General features: G+C 47.3%; 1 protein-coding gene across 2 annotated transcripts; it reads right to left on the bottom strand.

Moving 5' to 3' along the window:
• Positions 1-395: 395 nt before the first annotated feature.
• LOC136490022 (uncharacterized) lies at positions 396-22,563 on the bottom strand. Of its 2 annotated transcripts, none has more exons than XR_010767480.1 (4): positions 22,392-22,563; positions 22,133-22,258; positions 21,775-21,831; positions 396-840 (listed from the first exon to the last, which is right to left on the bottom strand). XR_010767480.1 is itself a non-coding variant. In XM_066486525.1 (4 exons), the coding sequence occupies exons 1-4, from the start codon at positions 22,548-22,550 to the stop codon at positions 836-838; spliced, it is 351 nt and encodes a 116-aa protein (XP_066342622.1). In that variant the 5' UTR covers positions 22,551-22,563; the 3' UTR covers positions 396-835. The 2 variants fall into 2 exon arrangements, 1 of the variants encoding a protein (XP_066342622.1); XM_066486525.1 differs by having other exon boundaries at positions 22,129-22,258.
• Positions 22,564-26,087: the final 3,524 nt, after the last annotated feature.

Genomic DNA, 26,087 nt, shown 5'->3' with positions numbered 1-26,087 from the left:
AATGAATCATTGATGTCCAATGGAATGCATAAATAACCGGCGCCATAGTCATAAGTTAAGCCTGTTGAGTTAAAGAAAACAGGGAGACCAACCCAACCATTTCCCTTGCTTATCTGAACAATCCAACAGTTGGTGCTGCTTTCATTTCAGCAATGGCATATAAATATCAAGCCATTGCTATTTTCTTTCAATTGAACTGTCATGCCTGCTTGTCCATAGAGGTGGAAAGTTTAGCACAAGATTATGGAAATTCAATTAAAATTCTCTCTTTAAGTCATGCTTTCTTCCCGTCATTGTTGTGGACCAACCCAACATGTAGGCCCAAGATGAACCATATTTACTGATTTATCCATATCTGCAATTAAATCAAGCTACTGAATTATTCCCTTTTTGCCTCCTATTAGTCAGCTTATGGAAGGGTGCAGTCATCAGCTAGTTATTCAATCACAGTAACAATGTTCTTTCCTGAATTTCCATCAGCTAGTTTGAGTAGTCACGTCACATTCAACAATGTGGTCGCAATCATGAAAAAAGGGGTTGCAGAACCTACAATTACCTGGTGATTTAAAGCCTTCTTTTGAAGGTCTTGAGGTAGAAGAGGAGGCTATGGGTACTTGTCCTCTAAATACTGCATATTGCCACAAAGGAACAAATGACTCAAGTGATAACTGATAACCAATCCTAAGACAATAAAACAAAAATCTTGATTCTGGGCAAAGCTATTGCGTAAGAGTCACCGATTACAGAATTGCCATCAACCAATGCATCTCATAAAGATCAGCATATTAGTGACTTTCCAAATAAGGCTCCCTGCATAATCTAATTGCAACGAGCTTTATCCTACAAAACACTACTACAGAATCGATTTTTAGGGGTGGCTCGTAACCCTTTGTAGGGACGGTTTGGCCAGCCACCCCTACCGAACCGTCTCTACAAATCATGCATTTGTAGGGGCGGTTCCCAGGCCGCCCCTACAAATCGATTTATAGGGGTGGCTGTAGTACCAGCCGCCCCTACAAATACCTGTTTGTAGGGGCGGTTCAATCTAGAACCGCCCCTACTTGGCATTTGTTTGACAATATGCACTTGCATTCTACAAATCACGGCGTGGGTTAGTTACAACAAAATTCAAAGATTACATTCATATCATATCGGGAGGACAAGGACTTACAGGCACCAAGTGCGAATTAGATTCATCTCCATTTCTCCCAGGTGAAAGCATGTGTGTATGTCATTGAAGTCAAAGACAATTTTCCCGGCTGAGCTTCCAAATGTGCTGGTGGGAAAGCATGCTTGTATGAGATCTATGCTTGTTGGGAGAACACGCAAGTACCAATCATGGAACCTTCTCATTCCAAGTGGTAGGCGCTGGATGTCCCAGTTTGGTAGGAAGGGCTTGCCTCTTTCATATGTTTTTGGGCAATCCTTTGACTATTTGATGGCATCAACATTTGGATACTGCTTTGCAATTTGGTGGAGTTTGCTAGTGACGGCCTCCTCAGAACCCCGTGATGGGACTTTTTTAACTTGGTTCTCAGGCTTGAACTGGTCATGGGAAAACCACTTGGATACCGACGAGACGTCTTTCATCGGAACATAAACTGGCCTTATGGTGATTGGATGTTTCTTTTGAAGTTCCCATTTAGGCACGTCCTTATCTTCTTGTGCATCACCTTCTTTAGGAGGCACTCGTTGTTCATGTATCGGCTATGCTTGTTGAGAATACTGTGGCATCTCATCATACACTTGCTTGGTACGAGCTGGAGAAGGTTGTGGCATCTCATCAGGCACATGCTCGCTAGGAGGCGGGGAAGAATGTGGTAGCTCAGGAATGTGGTGGTCACGAGACGGTGAAAATATCTCCCCGACCTCAACAACTCGCTCCAAATTTGGGAGAGGGGGAGGCAGCGAAGAAGCAGTCAATATAATGTCCCGTTTGTGCCAGAGGATGAACTACCCCATAACGTCTCCGAGTAACACCAGCCCCTCGGAAGTTGCGTAGTCTATCCTCCACTGCATGAACTCGGGCTTCACTGTATGCACCTCAACCCTAGTGTAGTCCGGCGGTATCTTATTATTGTGGTGTAAGCCACCGGGAGGATGTGCCACACCCGTTGCCACCTCCATCACAGTGTTCTACCGGCCGCTGAGAAACACCAAGGTGCAACTAGTTGGTTCCCATATGCGATCGACGGGGGTTGTGGCTACAGTGGAACCTTGGCTGCTAGGAACTTTCGGAGGGCTACAACTAATGTCAATTCTCCTGGCGGCGTCACTAATATCCGTGGCTCCGTAGACAGTCCTTGCTCCTCCAACGTCTTCGCAACTAGAGCCTTCACTTGGAGCTCAAGACTAGTCTCCCGGTCTCTACCATGTTTCTTGTACATGTGCCTGTCCTCTTCGAATCCTTGCTTCCAGGTCATCCTTTTTCCTAGCCCCCTAGTGCGGCCTGTGTGCTCCTTGTTTCCCAAGCCAAGGCTAAGCTCGTCCCTCTCTCTGGAAGGATTGAATGAGACCTTCTCCTTGTCTTTAGCATATTTCAGTATCCTTGATACTATCTCTTGGGTCTCCGGCTTATCAAACTCAAGATTACCGCCGGATGATTCTGTACTCCTCGCATATATCCAATTCCTTGAGCGTACCTTCAAATTCGTCACATCGATATTCCCAGTAGCTGTGGCCTCTTCATCCATCTTCCTAAACTACTCTTCCTTGGCATAGTAGCCACCGAGGCCTAGATGATGGTGGTGTTTGTTCCTCTTCGCCAGCTCGATGTTACGAGCACTGAGCTCCAATGCCTCCGGTGAAGTCTTCTGAGCCACGAGCTCCTCCCATTGACTAGGAGTTATTTTGCCGAACTCGTTGAAGGGAGTTAACCCCTTTTGGATATACTTCGTGTTGAGCTCCGACCTCCAATGTCGGAATGACTCTCCCATCATCCTAAAAGCATTTTTTTACCAGTTCGTGCTTACCCTCCGGAAATCTAAAATTGAGCTTCCGCTACCTATCCCATAGTTCATTCTTTTTGTTCTCTGGTACCTCTTTCCAGTTAGGGATTGTTGGGTTCAATTTATCTCTTACTAGGGCCCTAATCGCATTACGGAATCGTCCTCTTAATTCCTTCGGCTCAAGGATCTCCCCTGCTGGCCCGACCTCTGTTATCACATAGCATGCCTTATCTGGATATAGATTTCCTTTTCTATCCCCTCGTTTCCTCTTAGGCTTGGTAGTCGTGGTTGTGTCTTGAGGTTGTGGAGCAGAGGCATCGTGATCCGTCTCTGTGGCTATTGTCTCTGCTCTCCTTTCCTCTACTCCGTCTTGTCCAGCGAGATGTCGCGGACGTCGACGTCGTCTTTTCTGAGTTTCAGGAGGGACCTGTATATACAACAGGTCAAAGTGTTAGCCGAGGTAACATAGCCAAAGCTTTAGCAAAATTTACAAGCTAAGGCTTTTTCCCTACCTCCTCGTTCGGGTCAAAATCTTTGTCCAAATCTTCCTCCGTTGGCCTCCTTCTCGCTTCACGTGGGAAAGGATCTTTGGGACTTTCATATCCCTATTCTGAGTCATCATCCTCTTCTTCTTCGCCTTCAGCAGCCTCTCCTGCTCCCCTTTCCTCCTCGTCACACTACTCCTGAGTAAGCATCACTTCTAGATCCTTTTCTACCTCATTATCGAACTGTTCCTGAGTAAGCTAGTCCTCTAGTGCTTGCTCCTCATAGGTTGGCTACTCATCATGCTTGGGGCATCAGGCTACACTATCTGGTGTCCATGTCATTATTTCACGCTTTGTTCTAATAGATGCAAGAAAGTGTGCTTTAGGTACGCGAGAAGGTATAAGAAATAAAAAAGGTCTATAAACCAAAGTAGTCCTATAAAACAATGATATATAAAAAAAACAAGTAGTAGCAGTAGTAGAGGCCTCAGAAACATATCAATCATCATTTGATCATGAACTTGGAGCATCAAGGCATCATAACAGAGAAGAGAGGAGAAGGTAATGTAGGGGCGGCTACTAATGATGCCAAGTTCCTCACAAGTTCTTGATCATCAGCTCATATTCCATATAATATATGGACTTGGACAATTTCATCATCAGCAAAACAAAGGAGATGAGAGGAGAGGGGAGATTTGGCAAAAAAGCAACAGCTGTTTAACAAACATAGAGAGGAAAAGGTGTAAAAAAATAGTTGCTGCTTCCAAAACATAGAGGATAGGAAAGGTGGCAAAAATAGAGGAGAGGGGAGATTTGGCAAAAAAAAAGCAAGTGCTGCTTCCCAAAAAAAGCAACAACTACCATACTAACTTTGCTCGATCACACATGAACATCATATGCTTAATATCTTCCGAACCTGATAGGCAGATCGGACAATCAGAAGTAGTAGACAGTAGTAGTAGTAGGGAAGTAGTAGAATTAGTTGATAGAAGTACAAGTAGAGTGGAGTAGAGGAGAGTAGTAGTAGAAGAGGAGTAGAGTGGAGTAGAGGAGAGTAGTAGTAGAAGAGGAGTACAGAGAAGACAACAAGTACAGAGAAGATTAGTAGCCACCAGCCACATAGTAAGAGAGATGCATAGGCATTGTCTTATGCACATTTAGTTAGCAAACACAATAAACACTAGAAAAACAGTTGGAAATTTACCAACAACAATAGTGTATTTTTATTTTTTACTAAAACTTGAGGATCATCATAATACTGACAAATGATAATGTAAGAAGAATATATATCACTGCAGAGCCATGTGCATATATTAAAACTTTTGTTAGGCAAATTACTGGTAGACAACAGAAAAAGAAGCTCACAAAAGTCATAGGTGGCACACAACGTGCATCCAGCATGGTGAATGGTGAACATGCAGTGGAATTAAGTGGTACTGGCAGTGTCGGGTTCATAAACCCAGGGTCTCTCAGCGACCGGCTTCCACGCTAGGGCTCGGCCCAAGAGGACGGCATTTTTTCATCTGGACTGACCCGAGAGTCTAAACTCAACAGACCGGAGCACTCACTTTAGGCCCTGGCCACATTCGGCCCATCTTTTCGACCGGAGCACTAGCTCAGGCTCATGCCAACTCCGAACGGCCTCTTCGATCGGAGCGCTAGCGTCAGGCCTCGACCGCCTTCGCACGGCCTCCACTCGGAAAGCCTGACCCGAGGACCGCCTCTGACTCCGACCCCGAGTCTCCGACCAGGGTTCATAGAAAACCCTGCCCATCGCTATTTTCCAACTGGCGCGCCAAAACCGACTGGGGCCATCCGACTGGGGACGCCCGCTCAGAAAGAACCAGAAGGTGTACGAAGGAAGGCAAGACGGGGCTCGCAAGTCAAACCACGGCACCAGGGACCATACCCCAAGGAACAATACTTTACAACTGCCCTACCACAAACAGTATTGTAGGCGCCAACATTTACCTCTATAGTATTGTAGGCGCCGGTCAAAACACCCGTACAGTAAGACCCCCCATGTGCCTCTGGGCATCAACAGTATTATGGGCGCCGGAATTCACCATACCAGGTGAACGTGGTAAAGCCATGCCTCCAGTCGGCGAAGACAGCATTTTTCCAGGTACCGACGTCCTCCAGTCTTGAAGAAAGCAACTCAAACCTCCCACATGTACCTGACATTCTGCAGTGACATCAATAGTATTGCGGGCGCCCACCATTATCCCATCCCCATTGGCGTGGGCAACAAGGCTTAGAAACATCCGTACTCACTCTCCCTCTCACTTGTAAAGCCATCCCCTTCTTCTATAAAAGGGGATGTGCTCCCTCCAAACACAGGCAGTTAACACAGGTCGACCTCTTCAAGTTCAGGTTCATTAGATCGATAGCTGGCAACCCCTCAAGCACACACTAGGACACTTCGTTCATAGCATAGCTCCTGTCGATCTCGGCCCTTCCGATCGGACCGACCGGACACCCCGTCTCTCTCTCTCGTTTGTAACCCCACTACAGACTTCGAGCACCAGGGCTCAAGAATAAAGCCACCGACCGACCCACACTAGATGTAGGGCACGTTGCCTGAACCAATATAAATCCCGTGTCATTGAGTGCTAGGCCACCTCCGATCACAACGTGCAGTAAAACTACAAATATTTACTAGTTGGCCACTTTCTGTACCGATAGTTGGCGCCGTCCGTGGGGAAGACGCTGTACGTTCAACACTTTTTTGGTAATCGGATGGCCCATTTCTCCACCACCCCTGCCGTGGCGGGCTCGGGCGATACAATTCGCTTCGACTCGATGGAATTTCCCACACTCTCGCCCGCCGGGATGCGGGTTCCACCCATCTTTGAGCCTTCCGAGGCCTTCCGCTTCGGAAGCCTAGACTTCGCCGCCGACCGGCTTGGCGTACTCCACCTCTGTGAGGAGACTCGTGACCCGGCACCCGTCGGAGGGACGTCCTCCATCGACTCCGGGACGCGTGACTTCGACGGTGCGACATCTGAGCTTCTATCCGAGCAAACTCTCTGCTCAAACACCGCTGTAAGTAATACGCGTACTGTTACTTACTCTTCATTTACTATCCCTAATTGAGCACCCGGAGAGACTGTGTCATCCACACCGCAAACACCGCACAATCGGTTCCCCTACGACCTTGCGTCCTCTGCGGATACGTACGCCCAGGGACTCCGAAGGGTGCTGGCACCTTTCCCCCTCACATCCGAATTCGTGGGAATGGCAGGCCGCGCTCCTGCCGCTTCCCACGAACCCTTGGATGGTGAGGGCGTGAGCGACGATTCTAGTGTCGACGACGTGGCACCACGCCACCGTCCGTCCCAGGAGTGCGCCATGGTGGACGCTCCGAGACAGCTGCCGGTGGTTGTGGAATCTGCATAGACTCACACCCCTCTGGACCCGCATGCGGAGGCCCTCGCGTCTGCGCAAGCGCACGCTGAGGAATTGCGACAACGGCGGCAGAACCAGCCACCGCCTACGCTGGCTCGGTTAGCCCAGCACGTCGCGCCCCACGCACATGACCTGGCGGGTGGCGCCCAGGGCCGCGCCCTTCAGGTCCAACGTGGCATCGTGAACGAGGGAAACGATGTCCCACAATTCACCCGGGCTGGCTAGAATATAGCTGCTGCAACGATGCTTCTACGCGGTGTTCCCGAGCCTGTCAACCCTTAGGAGCGGGCAGTCTACCAAACCTCTGGGTTTTAGTAGAAGCCGCCGCCATCCAACAGGTGGAAAGCTCCACGTCATGACTCCGACATGTGCCCTCTCTCCCCACCATGGGAACGAGGACTCGCCAGACGGATCGCTCCGTTCGCTCGCCGCTACAGCCGCTAGGATCGGCTCCGGTCGCTCGCCGCTACAGCCACCAGGGGAACGAGGAGTGTGGTAGTCGCGCCACGGTCTAACCGGGCGCCTGCTCCGCACCTACCATTGGTACATGAGCGGCCCGATCCGCACTAGGACGCCCGTAGCGCCATTGGCGACCGGCATCAGTCCCAATGTGATAACGCTATCCACCATATGGCGACAGGTGCCACGAATCCCAGCCAAACCATCGAGGGAACTGGCGAAATGTGCCCCAGGCGCAGTTGCTGGCCGGACAACCGGAGCCCCAGCCCCGAGGGCCTAGGGCCTCGGGCCTTCAGCCGGCGCATCCAGAAAGCACTGTTCCCGCAGCGTTTCTAGCCGCCCACCAACATCACCAAATACACTGGGGAGACAAACCCAGGCATTTGGCTCAAAGACTTCTGGCTCGCCTGTCGGGCCGGAGGAGTGGATGATGACTTCTTCATCATTCAATATCTTCCCATTTATGTGGGGGAACATGTTCGGGTGTGGCTCGAATTCCTTCCGCACGACAGCATCCGCGACTGGGCGGACCTCAAGAGGGTCTTCATTGGGAATTTCCAGGGGACGTACGTCCGACCGAGGAACTCCTGGGACCTCAAGAGCTGTCAGCAAGAGCCCAGCGAGTCCCTGTGGGATTACATTCGTAGGTTCTCCCAACGATGCAACTCCCTCCCTGACGTCGTCGACGCAGACGTCTTCAGTGCGTTCCTCTTCGGGACGAACTGCGAGTCCCTTATCTACAAGCTTGGCTGCTTGAAACCCCGTACCACCCACGACCTACTTGACGTAGCCACCAACCATGCCTCCGGCGAGGAGGCGGTCGGAGCGGTCTTGAGTGGAGGCCGGGACAAGGTCAAAGCCAAATGCATAGACCCGGACCAAGAGTGAAGGCTTTCGAGCACGACCGAGCCGCGGAGGCCCAACAAGACGCAGTCGACCTACTCGAAGAGGCCCGTGAAGCAACCGTCATCCGCTCCGCTCGCTACCAACAAACCCTCCGCAGGTACCACGAAAGGAAGATCAGAGGAAGGATTCTCGAAGTCGGCGACCTCGTACTCCGGAGGACCCAATCAACGAAGGAAAACACAAGCTCTCTCCACCATGGGAAGGACCCTATCCGGTAACTGAAGTAGTCTGACCGGGCACCTACCGACTAGAGGACAACAATGGCAACCTTCTCAACAACACTTGGAACATTGAACAGCTATGTCATTTTCCCCCTAAATTTGGTCTAAACCACTTTTTTGTTAAAACACGCTCCCGTAAGAGCACCCCTGCCCGAAACACTTTTAGCCTAGGTCGCTCGAGGGCTCCATGTACAATATTAAAATATTACCTCTCTTTTTACTATCGCACAATAAAGCAACTGTGTCCTCAAACAGAAACACATTCCATTCCCTGTGTTTTCCTTACGAAACTCTGTTCTTACTCCCAACCAAACGCACCCTGTGTTTTCCTACGGTTACGAACAACTGAGCCTCGCAGGCCACGCCCCGGGCTCACAAGGTCGAAGCCTATGGAACAAACGGGCAGGTACGAGAAAGAAAGGATAAAAAATAAAAGTTTTGCTAAGATCAACACATGGAATGAATATCGTGGTTCTGTCACAAGGACAACATGAATGTATTCATTAATACAGAAAACTATTCACGCAGGGATTCACCCACAAACCTAAACTATTGCATTCTCTGCTGCTACAAATACTACCGTGGTCGCTCAACGATGTCGCCTGGAGGCCAAAGAAGAAACCGGATGCAACCACCAGGGACCCACTCGGCTCTACTCCTTCCACTTCGGCAAACGCAATAAATACCTTCAGGGCGTCGCACCTATAGATGCTTAGCAGAAGAACATGGAGCCCCTGGCTGGAGGCACCACCACACGAAATCTCCGCCAAGAGACCAACCGACCCCCTGAGTCGATCGAATCGCTCAGTATCCACACCTAAGATATAGGTAGGAAGTGAAGGGGCACCCCATGCGGGCCATGCCGGCTCTGTCTTGAATGACGAGCACGGGTCCCGGTCGGACATTTCCAACTAAAGCTCTCCGAACCCCGTCTCTTAGGTCATCAAGGTGAGCATGTGTTCATTAAATACAAAATTGTTCACACAAGGGCTAACCCATGATTGACGAGCATAGGTCTCGGTTGGACGTTTCCAAATGGAGCTCTTCGAACATCGTCACTCCAGTCATCAAGGTAAAACACTATCAAAGCCCCTCTTTTTCAATTTAAAACATTCATACATCCATACACACATTTCATTCCATACGCCTGAACCCCCCGGACGGTTAGGGCATGAACCGCCTAGGGGCTCGGGAACTAAGCATCGCATGTGTAGCGAAATGCATCAGAACGCTCCGTGTTGTGTCACAAAGCGGCGGTTGCCTCATTCGATATGAGTAACCAATAGAGCCAGGGGAGAAAACCGTAGATGAGCACCATGCGGCCCTAGCCCGGTCCGATAGACCGGGTCATCTCAACCTTCTCGTTTGATCCTGAACCTCTCACCAAGCCCACAGAATCTCCATCGAGGAGAGGCCGAAAGGCTACCCAGGTTGGTCTCCGAAACGACCTAGGCATCTATCGGGTTGCAGGTAAAGGAGTAGTGAAATGTCACAAGAGGGCTATGCCGACCCCGTCACGAACGATGGACCCGGATTCCACTCGATCACACCCGTTAGCGAACTCACCAAGCTAGTCGTTCGAGCCCGAGCGATCGGGATAGGCGACGAAACTCAGCCCCCCTGGTTTGTGAGGAACCAGATAGGGTAATGCACATAAACTCACATCGACCCCTGCGAAGGCCCAATAGGGCTCGAGGGCTCAAGAAAAATGCCAAGGACGACGACCTCGAACTCGCCAGATCCACGACTACGACTCGCCCGGTCCCCGGCGCGCACCGACGCTAGAACCCGCGAGCACCGCCTCGTCTGATCTTTAACTAAACTAACAATGTCTTCGTAACGGCTTCAGACGGCTTCACTGTGCTCCAAAGAAACCCTAGGACCGTGACCCTGAACTCGCGTCGACAGGATCGGCGACATCTGGCTATGGCTCTTGGGACCGCGAGTCCTAAACTCGTGTCGATAGGATCGGTGACATCCGGCTACGGCTCCTAGGACCGCGACTCCTAAACTCGCGTAATGGCTTCACTACACTCCAATAAAACCTGGGACCACGACTCCTAAACTCACGTAATGGCTTCCTGAACTAACTAAACTAACTCTCTCGATCCATGGTGTGCATCGATGCCTGGGTCCATTCATAACTCCGCCTCACACGATCCTACGGTGCGCATGGACGTCAAAAGATCAGTGAGCTCTGACACAACTGAACCGAGCTATCTCCACCCATGGTGCACAACGACACCGTGGTTAAACAAAATTCCGTCTCAAACTAAAAAACATGCATACACGCCTACTGAGACAACACCTCGAGCCGGTTCGGCCCGAACCGCCTCGGGCTCGGGGGCTACACCCACGGGTGCGCTCGCGCGCACCTGCTGGCAAGACAAAAATTGCCCAGACGATTCTGCCCGAATCGCCCGGAGGCTCGGGGGCTCCAGTCGGGTTCATAAACCCGGGGTCCCTCGTGGACCGGCTTCCACGCTAGGGCTCAGCCCAGGAGGATGGCCTTTTTTCTTCTGGACCGACCCGAGAGTCTAAACTCAACAGACCGGAGCACTCGCTTTAGGCCCTGGCCGCCTTCGGCCCATCTTTCTGACCGGAGCACTAGCTTAGGCTCATGCTAACTCTGAACGGCCTCTCCAATCGGAGCGCTAGCGTCAGGCCTCGGCCGCCTTCGCACGGCCTCCACTCAGAAAGCCTGACCCGAGGACCGCCTCCGACTCCAACCCCGAGTCTCTGACTGGGGTTCATAGAAAACCCTACCCATCGCTATTTTTCGACTGGCGCGCCAGAACCGACTGGGGCCATCCGACCAGGGACGCCCGCTTGAAAAGAACCAAAAGGTGTATGAAGGAAGGCAAGACGAGGCTCGCAAGTCAAACCATGGCACCAGGGACCATACCCTGTGGAACAATACTTTACAACTGCCCTACCACAAATAGTATTGTAGGCTCCAACCTTTACCTCTACAGTATTGTAGGCGCCGGTCAAAACACCCATACGATAAGACCCCCCATGTGCTCTGGGCATCAACAGTATTATGGGCGCCGGAATTCACCGTACCAGGTGAATGTGGTAAAGCCATGCCTCCAGTCGGCGAAGATAGCATTTTTGCAGGTACCGACGTCCTCCAGTCTTGAAGAAAGCAACTCAAACCTCCCACATGTACCTGACATTCTGCAGTGACATCAATAGTATTGCGGGCGCCCACCATTATCCCATCCCCATCGGCGTGGGCAACAAGGCTTAGAAACGTCCGTACTCACTCTCCCTCTTACTTGTAAAGCCATCCCCTTCTTCTATAAAAGGGGATGTGCTCCCTCCAAACACAAGCAGTTAACTCAGGTCGACCTCTTCAAGTTCAGGTTCATTAGATCGATAGCTGGCAACCCCTCAAGCACATGCTAGGACACTTCGTTCATAGCATAGCTCCTGTCGATCTCGGCCCTTCCGACCGGACCGACCGGACACCTCGTCTCTCTCTCTCTTGTTTGTAACCCCACTACAGACTTCGAGCACCTGGGCTCAAGAATAAAGTCACCGACCGACCCACACTAGACGTAGGGCACGTTGCTTGAACCAGTATAAATCCCGTGTCATTGAGTGCTAGGACACCTCCAATCATAACGTGCAGTGAAACTACAAATATTTACTAGTTGGCCACTTTCTGTACCGACAGGCAGCAACATGCAGAAATGGGCATTGCCATCAATGTGTAGTCAGACATGAGGCACCGATGAACTCACACTAGTTATGAGTCAAGGCAAAGCATGCAACAGATCAATTTACCAAACCTACCCACCCCATAGCCCACAACTAATTTATAGTTCCTGCTAGGCTACAACTTATAATTTTATTGTGACTTATTATTTATTCTTAAAATACTAAAATGTATCCATGCATTCGGTTCATATAAGCAAATAAGCCCTAAATAGAGCTAAGAGCAGGAGCGATCAGCCATTAAATTAGGCACGCAAAACTGATTTAATTAGGTTCTAGACTTAGAGTGCGTTCTATTTCATTTCAATTGTATGTATAGGCTTTTTTATGCAACATTGGTTGTACCTCTCGCCGTGGGACCACCATGAGCCGGTGTACGGGGACACCATCGTGTACAACGAGCATTACATGGGACAGATGATGAAACTACTGACCAGGTTTGTTGATGGTTGCTTTTATGATTGTCATTGAAGCTTTTTGCAGGCAAAGTTCTGAATTTTGCGATGCAGATGATGTGAAGGTTGATCTTGATGTGGTTGTGTAACTGGAAACTAAAAAAGTCAGCCTTCTACTTGTTCAGTTGCAGAAATTTGCAGTAATAGCTGACTAGTCTACTTCCTAGATGACATCTTTGATTTGGAAGCCATCAGTGATTAACTGTGGTGCCGGGTGCTAGGAAAAAAGTTTGGCTTTTGTTGTGGCTAATCATTCTTGATTTGCTGTTTACTGCATGCATTACTTTGCATTCTTAGAAATATTGAAAAAATAGTACATTGCAGATTCCATAGTAGTATTTGGGCAGCATGCATTCATATACTTTATACTCATGACTCATCATAGTGCACACTCAGTTATATATTTTCTGTATTGAGGATAATCTAATGACTCTGCTTTCAAATAGGTATGGAGATGTAGAGGAAGTTTGGCTAGATGGTGTAAAGGGCGATGCCAAGAAGATGGATTATATGTTTGATGCCTGGTTTTCACTTATACATCAGCTACAACAAAGGGTAGTTATCTTCTCAGATGTTGGACCAAACACTAGATGGGTGGGAGATGAGGCAGGAGTCATAGGCTATACTTGCTGGTCTCCCTTCAACAAGAGCTCTGTGACAATTGGGTATACCATTGCTGAGTAAGTAATGCAATGATGATTAGTTTTGTCTTGTCGTTTTTCAGCTTAGTATCACATAAGCTATACTATTTACCTATATCAAGACTCTAGCATTGATGAGAACTATAGCTAGCTATTCCTTTTATTTAAAAACATGATATTCTAATCCACCAGGAGGCAATCTTTATGTGTTTGAAAGACATAGCCTTTTAGTTCGATGCAGTGAATATTTTAGTTATGACTACATATTTAATGGAGCAAGGCAGCTATTCAGTTGTTGCTTTGAACGCACTCTAAAGTTACTCACCATTTAATGTGAAGCATGGTACTATCTTCTCCGATTGCAAATGATGACTTATGTGAACCGACATGTGTATACCATATCAAACCAAACCACAATCGTGTAGAGCGAAAAGGTATAACAGTTTTCATGATGCGTGCCATCCTTTTTTTCAAAGTTTGAGCAAGCCATGATTCCAAATGACATGGTGAATACTTGAATAGTGACTCCAACTTATAACAAAGGAAATACATACAGCTTGAGTTAACCAAATAGCACAATAGAACATGGAAAACATAAAAAAAGGTTTCTGTTTTCACTGCCCATAATAGAAATTGAAAATATTGCCTAATTATACTTTGCTTCCATCCAAAGTCTAGTCTACATTGTAGGCCTAATTACCTTTACAGCAGTAGCATGGATGCACACAAGAGTAAACCCAGGATGTGTGCACCCGATGATTTTTGTGAAAACTCGAAGCTAGTAGGAATCATGTATATACTACTTGTAACTGGGTCAGATCCAAGTTCAAATTGCTTAGGGTTTGGGGTGCTCGGCTCCGTAAAGGAAGGAAGGGGAGAGAAGGGAGCGGGTATACCTGGTGGGTGATCGTCGCCGGTGAAGAGGTGGCGAAGTGGGGCGGGGTTCACCCAGCCCCGTTGGAGGGGGCGCGCGGGTGCACCGCCAGCCGCCGGTGGAGGTGCGCGGAGGCCGCCCGCCGGTGGAAACCCTAGGGCGGGGAGGGGGTGCGCGGGTGCTGGGAGGGGGCACGTGGGTGCGCCGCCGGCCGCCGGTGGAGGTGCACGGAGGCTGCCCGCCATTGGAAACCTTAGGGCGAGGAGCAGGCGCGCGGGTGTGGGGAGGGGGCGTGCGGGTGCAGGGAAGGGGCGTGGGCCAGCGTTGGGACAGGTCCAGGAGGCGGCGTCAGGACAGGTCCGAGAGGGGCAGCCTGACGGCGTCGGAGGAAGAAGAGAGCGCCCAATAGGCAACACCCGTGCGCCCTTGAATTTATAGTCAGGACGATTTGTAGGGGTGGTTCCTGATCCTGCCGCCCCTACAAATGCATTTGTAGGGGCGGTTCCTGATCCAACCGTCCCTACAAATATTTTTTTTTATTTTTTAAATTATTAATTATGTATTTTTTATATCATAAAAACGCAAAGTAATATAAAAACAATTGTGTATATGCACAAATATAATATTTTGTATTATTCTATATATGAAGAAATATATATATAAACAATTGTAGTCAAAACAATATAGAAAAGCAAAAAAAATTAAAAATTTGAATTTTGAAACTTCGACTACAATTTTATGACATTAAATGAAATAAAATGAAAATGTTGTAAACATAAAAGTTGTATAACTCATCAACATGTACAACTTTTATTTTGGTCATCCTGTCATGTGACTTTGTTTGAACGATTCAAATTTTGAAATTCAAACAATTTTAACTTGAAACAATATTTTGAAAGAGTAAATGATTTCAGATAAAAAACTCATGAATACCAAAGTTGTAGAACTCATCAATATGTACAACTTTTATTTTGATCATATTTTTATTTGACCAAATTTGAATAGTTGAAATTTTGAATTTCAATAAATAGCAACTTCAAACAAGATTTTGAAACCTTAAATGATTTCAACAATAAAAGTCGTGAACATAAAAGTTGTTGAACTCATCACTATCTACAACTTTTATTTTGGTCACTTCTTCATGTGACAAAGTATTAGTAAATATTGTTCATAAATTCACATATGACTCAAAGTTTCCTGAACTATACGAGAAACATGTTGATTTGTGAACAATGTTAATGATCAAAATAAAAATTGTAGATCTTGATGAGTTATACAACTTTGGTATTCATCACTTTTTCAGCTAAAATCATTTAATAGTTGAAAATATCATTCGAACTTGTCATTTTTTTAAATTTGAAGTGCTCAAACTTTGTCAAATGAAAAGAATGACCAAATCAACACACTAACTTGATAGGGTAAGATTTTAGAAAATTTTAGGAAAAAATCATCACATTTGGAGTAGTCTCACACACATACATAAATGTAGTCTCACACACATATAAAAATATGTAGTCTTACACACGTACATAAATATATAGTCTCACACGCATACATAAATGAAGTCTTACAAACACATATTTACACAAACACTCCACGTTCAACAACTAGCTAGCCCCCTGTAACGACTTTCCCCTTGACACCTTTTCGTTCCCATGGCAATATGTCTTTGGGGAGGTTCTTTTCCACAACACTAATCTTCTTAGGAAAGTCTGTGAATAGCGGTATCTCGTCGTAGTTATTGTAAGCTTCAACATCATCCACGCCATCAACTCTAATAATGTGCTATTTCCCGGAGGCAACCACGTGTTTTGTCTTTTTCTTTGGGAGAGGTTACTTTGTGGGTCAGACATATAAAAAACTTGTGCGACACGTGAAGCGAGCACCCCAAGGGTCATCTTGGTAGCCTAGATTCTTGAGGTCTAGGACTCTTAATCCGATCTCATTCAGTTGGTGTTGTTTGATCCAGCGGCATCGAAACAGAGCTACCGTTATATTCCTTCCATAGTCAAGTTCCCATATCTCTTCAATGATGCCAAAGTATTGCATCTTTTGCCCAATCCATCGAGAGCCTCTATTCGAACGCCGCTGTTTTGGTTCACATATTTACTATCCTTTGCGTGGATATAGTACGTATACCCATTGATGTCATAAGCATTCCAAGATATCACTTGTCTCGATGGCCCCTCCGCCAACCTACTGATGGTAATAGAGTCTATGGTTTCTCCAGGCGGTATGTTTTGGTCGTTCAACCATGTAGTTAGTCGTTGCTTGTGTTGTTTCATGACCCAATCATCCGAACAGACATTTCTCTCCGCCATAATGATAGCCAAGTGTTCATCAATATACGGTTGCATCAGTTGTGTACTCTGCAAGACACTATAATGCGCCTGACTCACCTCTTTGTAATCATGGTCGATGAACACTTTTCTACCACTAGTGCCCTTCCCAGCCAGCCTACCCTTGTGACGAGAATCGGGTTTACCAATCCCTTTCTGTACTTTTAGGTACTCTTGACAGCACTCGACGACTTCTTCAGTACTGTAACCCTCTGTCATGGAGCCCTCTAGGTATGCTCGATTATGCACGTATCGACTTAGAACCAACATGAACCGCTCATAGGACCACATTTCATGCAAGTAGCAAGGGACCAACGCCTGTATCTGATGAACCATGTAAATCATGAGATGTGGCATTATATCAAAAAAAGCAGGAGGTAAACACATCTCCAGTTCGTTTTGTGTCTCCACCATAAATTTATGTAGGTCACTCAGCTCTTGCTTGCCAATCGTCTTCTGTGAGATCTTCGAAAAGAAGTAGCACATGCGGGTGATGGCCATTTTCAAGAACTCTGGCTTTATAGCCCTGATTGCAATAGGTAGAAACACTGTCAGCATCACATGGCAATCGTGAGCCTTGCAATGTGTTTTTGACAAGTCCTTCATCGACACTAGCTTCTTCACATTTGCTAAAAACCCAGTCGAGACTTTGATCCCCCTCAGGAAAGTGCATATAGCTCTCTTCTCGTCTGGTGTTAGGTTGAAGCACGCCACGGGCATAGTGTATTTTCCATTAGCCTCAGGTACCAGGTGAAGCTGTGGCATCACGTTTAGCTGCACCATGTCTTTCCGTGCTTTCAGACCATCCTTTGACTTGCCTGTGTCCATCAAGATAGCAATGAGACTCTCAAAGACATTCTTCTACACGTGCATAGCATCAATGTCTGGCCAATAAGGCAGATACTGAAAGAAGATCGATTGTTTCTTGAAAGGTACGCCTTCGACAGGAGGTGTGCTTCTATCTCTATTCGTCTCATCTAGATTCTTTTTTCCATAGACAACGCGTATGTTTTTCACCATTCTGTACACGTGTTCTCCGTTATGACGTCTCTCCGGAGGGGGTTCAATCTCTAGGGCGTTGTCATAAAATCTAAAGAATAATTTGCTGCGATACTTGTGACTTGTCTTTAAGAAGCGTCGGTTCCTTAGGTAAACTATCTTCTTGGATGCATCCAGGTATACCCATGTAGTACCATCCAAGCAAACCAAGCATCCCATCTTTCCTTTGATCTGTCTAGACAAAGCAAACAGCGCGGGGTAATCATTGATAGTAACAAATATTATTGCTCTACATATAAAGTCCTCCTTTCGGAACGCATCGTATATCTGCTCCCCATGCCTCCATAGCCTCTCTATTTCTTGCATCAAAGGCTCAAGGAACACGTCTATATCAATGCCTGGTTATTTAGGGCCAGAAATAAGAATAGTGAGGAGAAGGTACTTTCTCTTCTAACACAACCATGTTGAGATATTGTACATGGTCAAGATCACTGGCCATGTGCTGTGGTCGCTCATCCTCTCATTGAAGGGATTTATTCTATCGGTGCTCAAGCCAAATCGTACATTCCTTGGGTCATCGCTGAATTCTTTGTGCTTCTCATCAAACCTTTGCTACTGACTACAATCAGCCAGGTGTGCAATCTTATCATCATCCACCTTGCGCTCATCATCCCACCATGTCATGAGTGCTTTTTTAGGGTTTAGGAAGATACGTCTCAAACGGTCGGTCACTGGCCGGTACCACATTACCAAGGCAGGAATTCTTCTCTGCTTTGCATCGTTGCCTAATGGAGTGTCCTCTGGGGGCTGAGATTCTTGTACCACCTTTTTGTACCCTTCTTATTCCTCTTTTTCCTCGTGGAGGCTTCATCCCCACCGTAAAGGTCATTGTTCTTGTACCGGCTGGCCCCACACCGGGGACATTTATCCAGTGACTTGAACGTTTTGCCACGAAAAAGTATACAGTGGTTGGGGGCATGCATGGATTTTTTCAACCCCCATTGTCAATGGACTTATGACCTTCTTCGCTTGGTATGTGTTGGTGGGAACTGAGTTTGGTTGTGGCAGCACCCATGACAGAAGATGCAATAGATCATTGAAACTACAGTCTAACCAGCCGTACTTAGCCTTCAGGATGAGTAGCTCAAGCACAAAACGTAGCAATGTCCAATGCGTCGGAAAGCCCTTTTCAACACCATACACAGTCTCCTTCGATGCTTTTGTCACCCTTTCTAGATTTTCTAGACCTTTCGGGCTATTTAGTAAAATCTCTGGTCCAAGGGCTCGAATCATGTCCTCCAAATCATTTTCATCCCCGACACGCGCTCCGCCATCATTATTGGCACCACCTTCGTCGTTACCATCCCAACCACCAGCATCACCACCTTGTTCATTGCCAAACTCGAAATCCATTCGTGCATCAAGCTTTGCTGAATATTAGGACATGGATTCTATGGTTTCGTCGTCGTATTCCTCCTCATCCTCATCGTTAACAATAACCGTTTCACCATGATGAATCCACACTGTGTAGTCCTCAACAAATCCTCACATAATCAAATGTGATCTGATGATAGTCATATTTGTCCATGCCATACGGTTCTTATAATCTTTACAGGGGCAAATAATTGTATCCTTATTCTCTTTCAATGTTGTTGCATGCTTCTTTGCGGCTTCAATAAATTTATCCACCTCTTCACGGAAACCTGTCTTGAACCTTAACGAACCATACATCCAAGAGTTCATGTACTCCATCTTTTACAACAACAACAAAACAAACATTAAAGGACTCACTAGTAGAGAAACGACTTTTGATCCAGCTTGAAATTTAGCTTTAGTCCCGGTATATTTCGCGCCCGGGACTAGAGAGACCTTTAGTCCCGGTTTGTAGGTCCAATCGGGACTAAAGGTCATGCCCAACGGCTACTGCGGCAGACTTTTGCTGCAGAGGACCTTTAGTCCCGGTTGGAGCTACCAACCGGGACTAAATGTTAACCTTTACTCCCGGCTGGAGGCTACGCCCGGGATTAGAAAGGAACCTTTAGTCCCGGTTGCTGTCTTCAACCGGGACTAAAGCTTGTGTGCTTGGCCGAAGAGTGACATACTTGTGTGCTGGGCCGGGACTAAAGCTTGTGTGCTTGGCCGGGAGTGACGTACAAGTAGCAATAAGAAACGAAGAGTGATGTACTTGTGTGCTTGGCCGGGAGTACTTGTGTGCTTGGCCGGGAGTAAAGCTTCAGAGAGTCTTTTGAGCTTTAGAGAAATACATACAAATATACATTATCTGTGGATTTGAATGATTAGAAAGGCACCTTTAGTCCCCAACCGGGACTAAAGCTTGTATAACCGGCAGTCTTTTGAGCTGACACCGATGCAACTGAACAGGACCAAATCAATTAGTCCCGGCTGGTATTACGAGCCGGGACTAAAGGTATACCTTTAGTCCCGGCTGGTATTATCAGCCGGGACTAAAGGTCTTTTAGTCCCGGGCGCTTACAGGAGCCTCGATGGGCCGGCCCAGTACGCAATATACTGGAATTGCTGGCCAGTCCCACCTATTAGCACCACCTCGCTTGCTCAGAAGAGTGAACGCTAACTTAAAAGCTCAGCTATCGAACCATGCAACACGAACTTGAACAGGATAGTACCGCTGATCCTTGACTAAATGTCCTTCGTACTATAGTTTATACAAAATGTTGAACATTATAAACGTACGTATATTCTAGCAGCGTAGAATGCGTATTCAAAAACCAAAATGAATCATCAATTAAAAATAGGAAAAAAAGGAAAATAGAAATAGAAAAAAAACCTAGTAGCAGCGTGAAAATAGAAAAAAGGAAAATAGAAATAGAAACAAAAAAAGGAAAAAAAACCTTTAGTCCCGGTTGGTATTATCAACCGGGACTAAAGGGCCGGTCTACGTGGTCAGGCCAGGAGGCCTCTTTAGCCCCGGTTGGTATTATCAACCGGGACTAAAGGTGGACTTTAGTCCCGGGCGCGAAACCGGGACTAAAGGAGAGGCCCTTTAGTCCCGGATTCGTGCTCCCGGTTCTAAAACCGGGACTGAAGGGGGTTACGAACCGGGAGTACAGCTAGGTTCTGCAGTGGTGACTACTTATTCAGATATATATAAAAATGAATCAAATTAATAATTACTTGAGACTAATTGTATATACTTCAGATATATATGAATATAAATCTAATATAATTGCATGAAGCATACAAACACACCATGGTAGAGAAAAATTAATTAATGGTCCATTTATCCATAAATAATTAAAATACATATTTATTGATTACAATAAACAATTTCAAAGATAACAATTAGCAACAATTATACTTTACCCAATATCTTTCATACAAACCCTAGTCTAATTTCATCAAACATAAATTTACAAAAACAAAATTAATAAAAAAAACCAAACCCTAGATCTAGATCCACATGCACATGAAACATCCATAAAACTAACTAATTGTTCACAAAAATCAAGAAACATGGACCAAATAAGGGTATGATCTTGTTCCCCTCCCTAATTTACCCTAATACATTTAAAACTTGGGTCTAATTTGCTTCATAAGTAGCTCAAGCACCATAGAAGGGAGAGAAAAACAAAACTCTAATTACTCACTAACCAACCATTAAAACTTCAAAAAAAATGTAGAATAGCATTTACTTAACTTCTACAACCTCTCCACCAAAGGATTTGAGATCAAAACCTCCCCCTTAGTAAAGTAATTTTTGGGAGGTGCCCAAGGTCTTCCCACCTTTCTTTCACGGGTTGGAGTGAGTGACCCGAGCAGGAAGAAGGTGCTGCTGTTGTTTTATATGTGGGTCATTTGTAGGGGGCGACTGGTGATTGAGCCGCCCCTACAAATCGGAGCTATTTATACGGGGGCATTTGTAGGAGTGGCTCGATCACCAGCTGTCCCTACAAATAGCAACACCGGGGGCGGCTGGTGAGTGAGCCACCCCTACAAATCATACCCATTTGTAGGGGCGGCTCGTATCACCAGCCGCCCCTGCTGTTCCATTTGAAGGCGCGGCTGGTGCCTGGGCACCTGAACACGACACTGTAGGGGCGGCTCCATCACCAGCCGCCCCTACAAAAAAAAATTCGACCCATTGCTAAAAATCATTTTTCACATAGTGAAATCGTCCAAAATAATTTAATTAGTGTTAACACAGCCGAACCACACTCATAAGTGAAAGGGAGCAAAAATGACATTTCTAATCGCAGGGGCAAGATCATGTACCTAATATTCCTTATTCAAGCAATTGTATTATAAGGTAGGTATCACAAGTAGTAGCACCAACGCACCTGGATCAGACTGCTCATCCTTGAGAAGGTTCACTGCCTTGTACTCGTAATCCACACCTGCAGAAAGAAACAAAGTTCAGGCGCACATCGAATCAACCCAACCGAATGCCCCCAATCCATCCAACAGACGATGGCCCGGGTACGATTAAGCGGTGGCCGAGCAGCACGCACCTTTGAGATTGAGAGCAATGCGGGCACGGTGGGAACACGAGCTGTGCTAGTACGAGTATAGCCACACTCGCCTCCGCCGCCGCCATCTTACGAGCAATCACAGTAGTGTCATGATCCTAAGACTAAGCAAGATTTCCTTAATTTGTAATTTCCAACCCAGCAGAGAGTGTTGGTGGAACGAACCTACCAGCAACAATGGCATGGACGCGTGCTTGCAGATGCACTTCCTTGTTCGTGGCAATCTGCTGACCGTATTGGTGGCCGGCGTGGCGGGCGGTTGCCGCGGATGGCGGCGAAGTCCTCGGCGAAGAACCTGGGTCAACATTTTTTTTGGCCAAAATGATTGTGGCAGCATAGAAAAATATAGGAGAAACTACTAATAATCAGCTGGGGAGAAAAAAAAAACGGCAACAGACACAAGGATCTCGGAGAGAGAGTTGACTCACGGTTTGCTCCCCCGCTAGGGCGGCGACGACGCAGCAGTCCCGGGGTGCTCCCAGACCGCTCGGAGTGAAACTTCGAGGCGGCAATTGGACACAGGCAACAATAGCGTCGGGAACGGCCGTCCCACGGCAGCGCCGGCGGCAGACACAGCCAGCGCCCATCGCAGAGTAAAGGGTCGAGATCAGATTAGGGTTCTGCACCAACCGACGGCGATTTGGCGTGGTTCGAACGGATTGGGGTGGGGCGCGCCGGATTCAGATGCTGGGTCGCGGGGATTCGGGCGTGCGGAGGGAGGAACTCCGCCCGTGGCGGCGTGGTGCCCGGCATCCGGCGCTTGCGGCCTCACGCTCGGTGCCTAGTAGCCAGCAACCTGCGCCCCTGCCGTTTGCCAGCTAGAGTGGCCACGCATCTGCAGGGCGGCGGAGCTTCGGAGGCTACAGGCGGCCCTCTACACATGCCGGCGGAGCCTCGAAGGCTGCAAGCGTCCCTGGGGCGGGGGCACGATCTCACGTCGGGGTGCCGTGGTCTCGCGTCACTGGGGCAAGGCACATCAAAGAAGGAGGACCGTCGAATGTGGTCGAGGAAGGAGAGAGAATGAGTAAGAGTTAATTCGGTGCGTATGTTTTTAATGTGATCTTTGTCTGTTTGCGTTTTGTAAGGGTGGACGTAGTTTAGGTTGTGACCGTAGATGTGGGATTTTTGAAGTTGTGTATTATAGGATGTAGAGATAGAGATGTAGAAGAGATAGAGATGTAGGGTGTATGGTTTCCTGGCGAATTTATAGCCTGACTGAATCCTAACCTGATCAGTCTTAGCCTGCTCCCACTAAACTAATTCTTAGTTGTTTGGTTATCTGTACCATCTAAGCCTAGCTATCCTAGGCTACGTTTAGCTGTCTGGATTATTTTGATACAGTCATCGTCATCTCTTATCCAAATTGGTAAGGTTGTCCCTTCAGCAACCGAACCTCAAACACCACAACAGACTTCGCCGTGGTCCAAACTGCAATTTTGAAAAAAAAAAAAGCAGAAGAGTAATCGTAAGTCAGCTGTATAAGTATAAACCATCAGAATTGTGCAAAAGTTTTAGAAGTACAATACTAATGTCCGAATTAGGACGTCTATCAAGCCTCGAATCATCTGAACAGCACATAAGCTAGATATAACAACAAACGAACTCACAGAACTAGAAACTGCAGCTGAGTGCACCTAGAGGATATCTATACTCCTGAAGAATGTGGAGAATTTTTTTTTTTCAGGAGTGAAGCTTCTAACCCCTTCTCGGCCAAGTGCAAGTGTCACCGGCTTGCTCTCACCGCTGAACTGGTCCCCCGTGCTGAGTTGCAGTAGACAGGGAAAACATGGTGAGACCACTAGATAATTGGACTCGATCAGTGGCGGATGCACGATGCGGGATAAGGGGGGCTAAAACAATGGAAATGTTGATTTACATGAAGATTTAATGATGAAATCAAGCTTTTGCTACAGTGATTGGGCTTGAAATCAAGACCTTAGGGGGGCTGGAGCCCCCCAGCCCCCCCCCCCCCCTTTGGATCCGCCACTGGACTCGATCTAACTGAAACTGCAACAGGTTTTCAGTGTATGCACTGAACAACACGGGCGTTAGAATTCCATGGTTAACTGAATTTACTGAACAACACGGAGCTTCCTTGGCCACCTGCGCCTCGTTCTGGCTGTCCTTGCCGGTCCCAATCCCCACGGAATAGTACACCGCCTGCGCGTGCTCCTCCGTCTCTGTCGTCGGGAGCAGTAGCCGTGGCTCGCCCTGGTACTTGTACCGCTACCGGCGGCCAACAGCAGGGCGAGCACGGTGGCACCACAGCAGGGCGGGGTCGCGGGTGGGGAAGGTGCATGCTCGCAGGCTGCGTCGTCGTCCTAGACCTGCGTCGTCCTCGAATCTCCGTCGCGGGTGGCGAAGGGCTCGAATCTCCGTCGTCCTGCCGTGCTCGCCCTGCGTCGTCTTCCTGCCGTGCTCGCCCTGCGGATGGAGATGGCGGAGCTGCGACCCTGCCGGACGGGGACGGAGATGGCGCCGCGGACAGAGAATCAGAGACGAAGCACTGGAGAAAGTCACTGGGTAGGCGGTGAGGGAACGACCACACGAGCTGGCCCAAGCCAGACTCCACAAGAACGGCCGAATCCGGGGTTCAACCCGGGCCAGGCTTAGACGTGGCCAGCCCAAGCCAGGCCTCAGCCCTCTTACAGGCAATCCTTCCTCTCACCGGGACCCTTGCGATGGGCCAGCATAGCAGTCCACAGTGACGCAACGATGGGCCACGAGCCCACGACCAGTTTTCCTATTTTGATTCTGTCCAACTAGCGAGAGCGGAGTGGACCCTGCTGTTTGTCGGTTTCCCCTGTCTACCCTTCGGTCCAACTAGCGAGCGCTGAGCGGGTCTGTTTCCCCAATGCAGCTTCCTCTCAGCTTGGCCCGTTTCTCCTGTATGACTGGGCCCAAAATACTTTCGGCGCGCCTGTTACTTCTTCTAGACAACGGGTGCGGGGGAGAAGAAACGGGCGGGAGGAATATTTTTTTTTCACTTACATACGGATGTGAAGTAGATTTTTAAAATGTTGTTTTAGGAGTGACAAAAGGACAAGATATATAAAAAAGATCTGGCTAGACAGCCCTAGGTATTCCGGTTTAAGAAGAACGTTTGCTTGAATGATAAGCCATGTCTGAAAGTATTGTTGACTGATTTGTTGTGAGAGAAAAATATTGTTTGTTCGTTAAAAAAGTACGGCTTATAAGACAAGCGAACATAGCTGAAGATCTTCTCATACAGATTGAGAAAACTCCTGAATCCTTACCTCACTCTTACACAGCGGCACTGTAACTTCATGAGATAAGCTGAGCACGGACCTGTGCTTTGAACGTGAGGAAGTACCCCCTCTCCCGCTCGTTGAGGGATTCGAACTTTGACCAGACCAATCGGCCAGCCGTTCCCCAAAAGACAAGATATATAAGGCCTTGTTTAGATGAGCCCCAAATTCCAAGTTTTTTCACTCTCTCTCCATCACATCAATTTTTAGCCGCTTGCATGGAGCATTAAATGTAGGTAAAAAAAATAACTAATTGCACAGTTTAGTTGGAAATCACGAGATGAATCTTTTGAGCTTAGTTGGTCCACGATTGGACAATATTTACCAAATAAGACGAAAGTGCTACTATTCATCAGGTTGAAATTATTTCCAATCTAAACAAGGCCTAAGAGTTGAAAAATAGCATAAGTTGTCTTTCTTTACTGAGATACCGAGGAAAGTAACAATCCTACTCAGTGTCTGTAAAAGGAATAAGAATACACAACGTGTTTGTGTCAGGGCATGTATTCGAAGGGCAAAACAAGAGTACAAAGAAGCAATAAAAAAACTGCATAATTTACGATCTTTAATTGTAGGAGTTGCCCATAACGCCCTGAAAAGATAGATATGAAATGAGGAGGGAATTGATAAATAAAATTGATAAAAGAATATAGGTACATACTTAGAACTACCCGCATTTAAATAAAGTTTAAAAACAAAAAAAATAGATATAAAAACCGTGTTGCTTGTCTCTGCTACGTTGTCGCCAGGGACTCCATAACTCTACCACAACTTGCTGATCTTAGAGCAAGTATATATATATAGTAAAAGACTGTACGTGGAATGCACGCTGAGGTGGCCAAGAGAGAAGAGGAG

The sequence above is a fragment of the Miscanthus floridulus genome, chromosome 10, assembly GCF_019320115.1.
Source record: "Miscanthus floridulus cultivar M001 chromosome 10, ASM1932011v1, whole genome shotgun sequence".
NCBI classification, from domain to species: domain Eukaryota; kingdom Viridiplantae; phylum Streptophyta; class Magnoliopsida; order Poales; family Poaceae; genus Miscanthus; species Miscanthus floridulus.
Note: the sequence above shows the minus strand (reverse complement) of the source record. Positions and strands in the feature narration are given on the sequence as shown.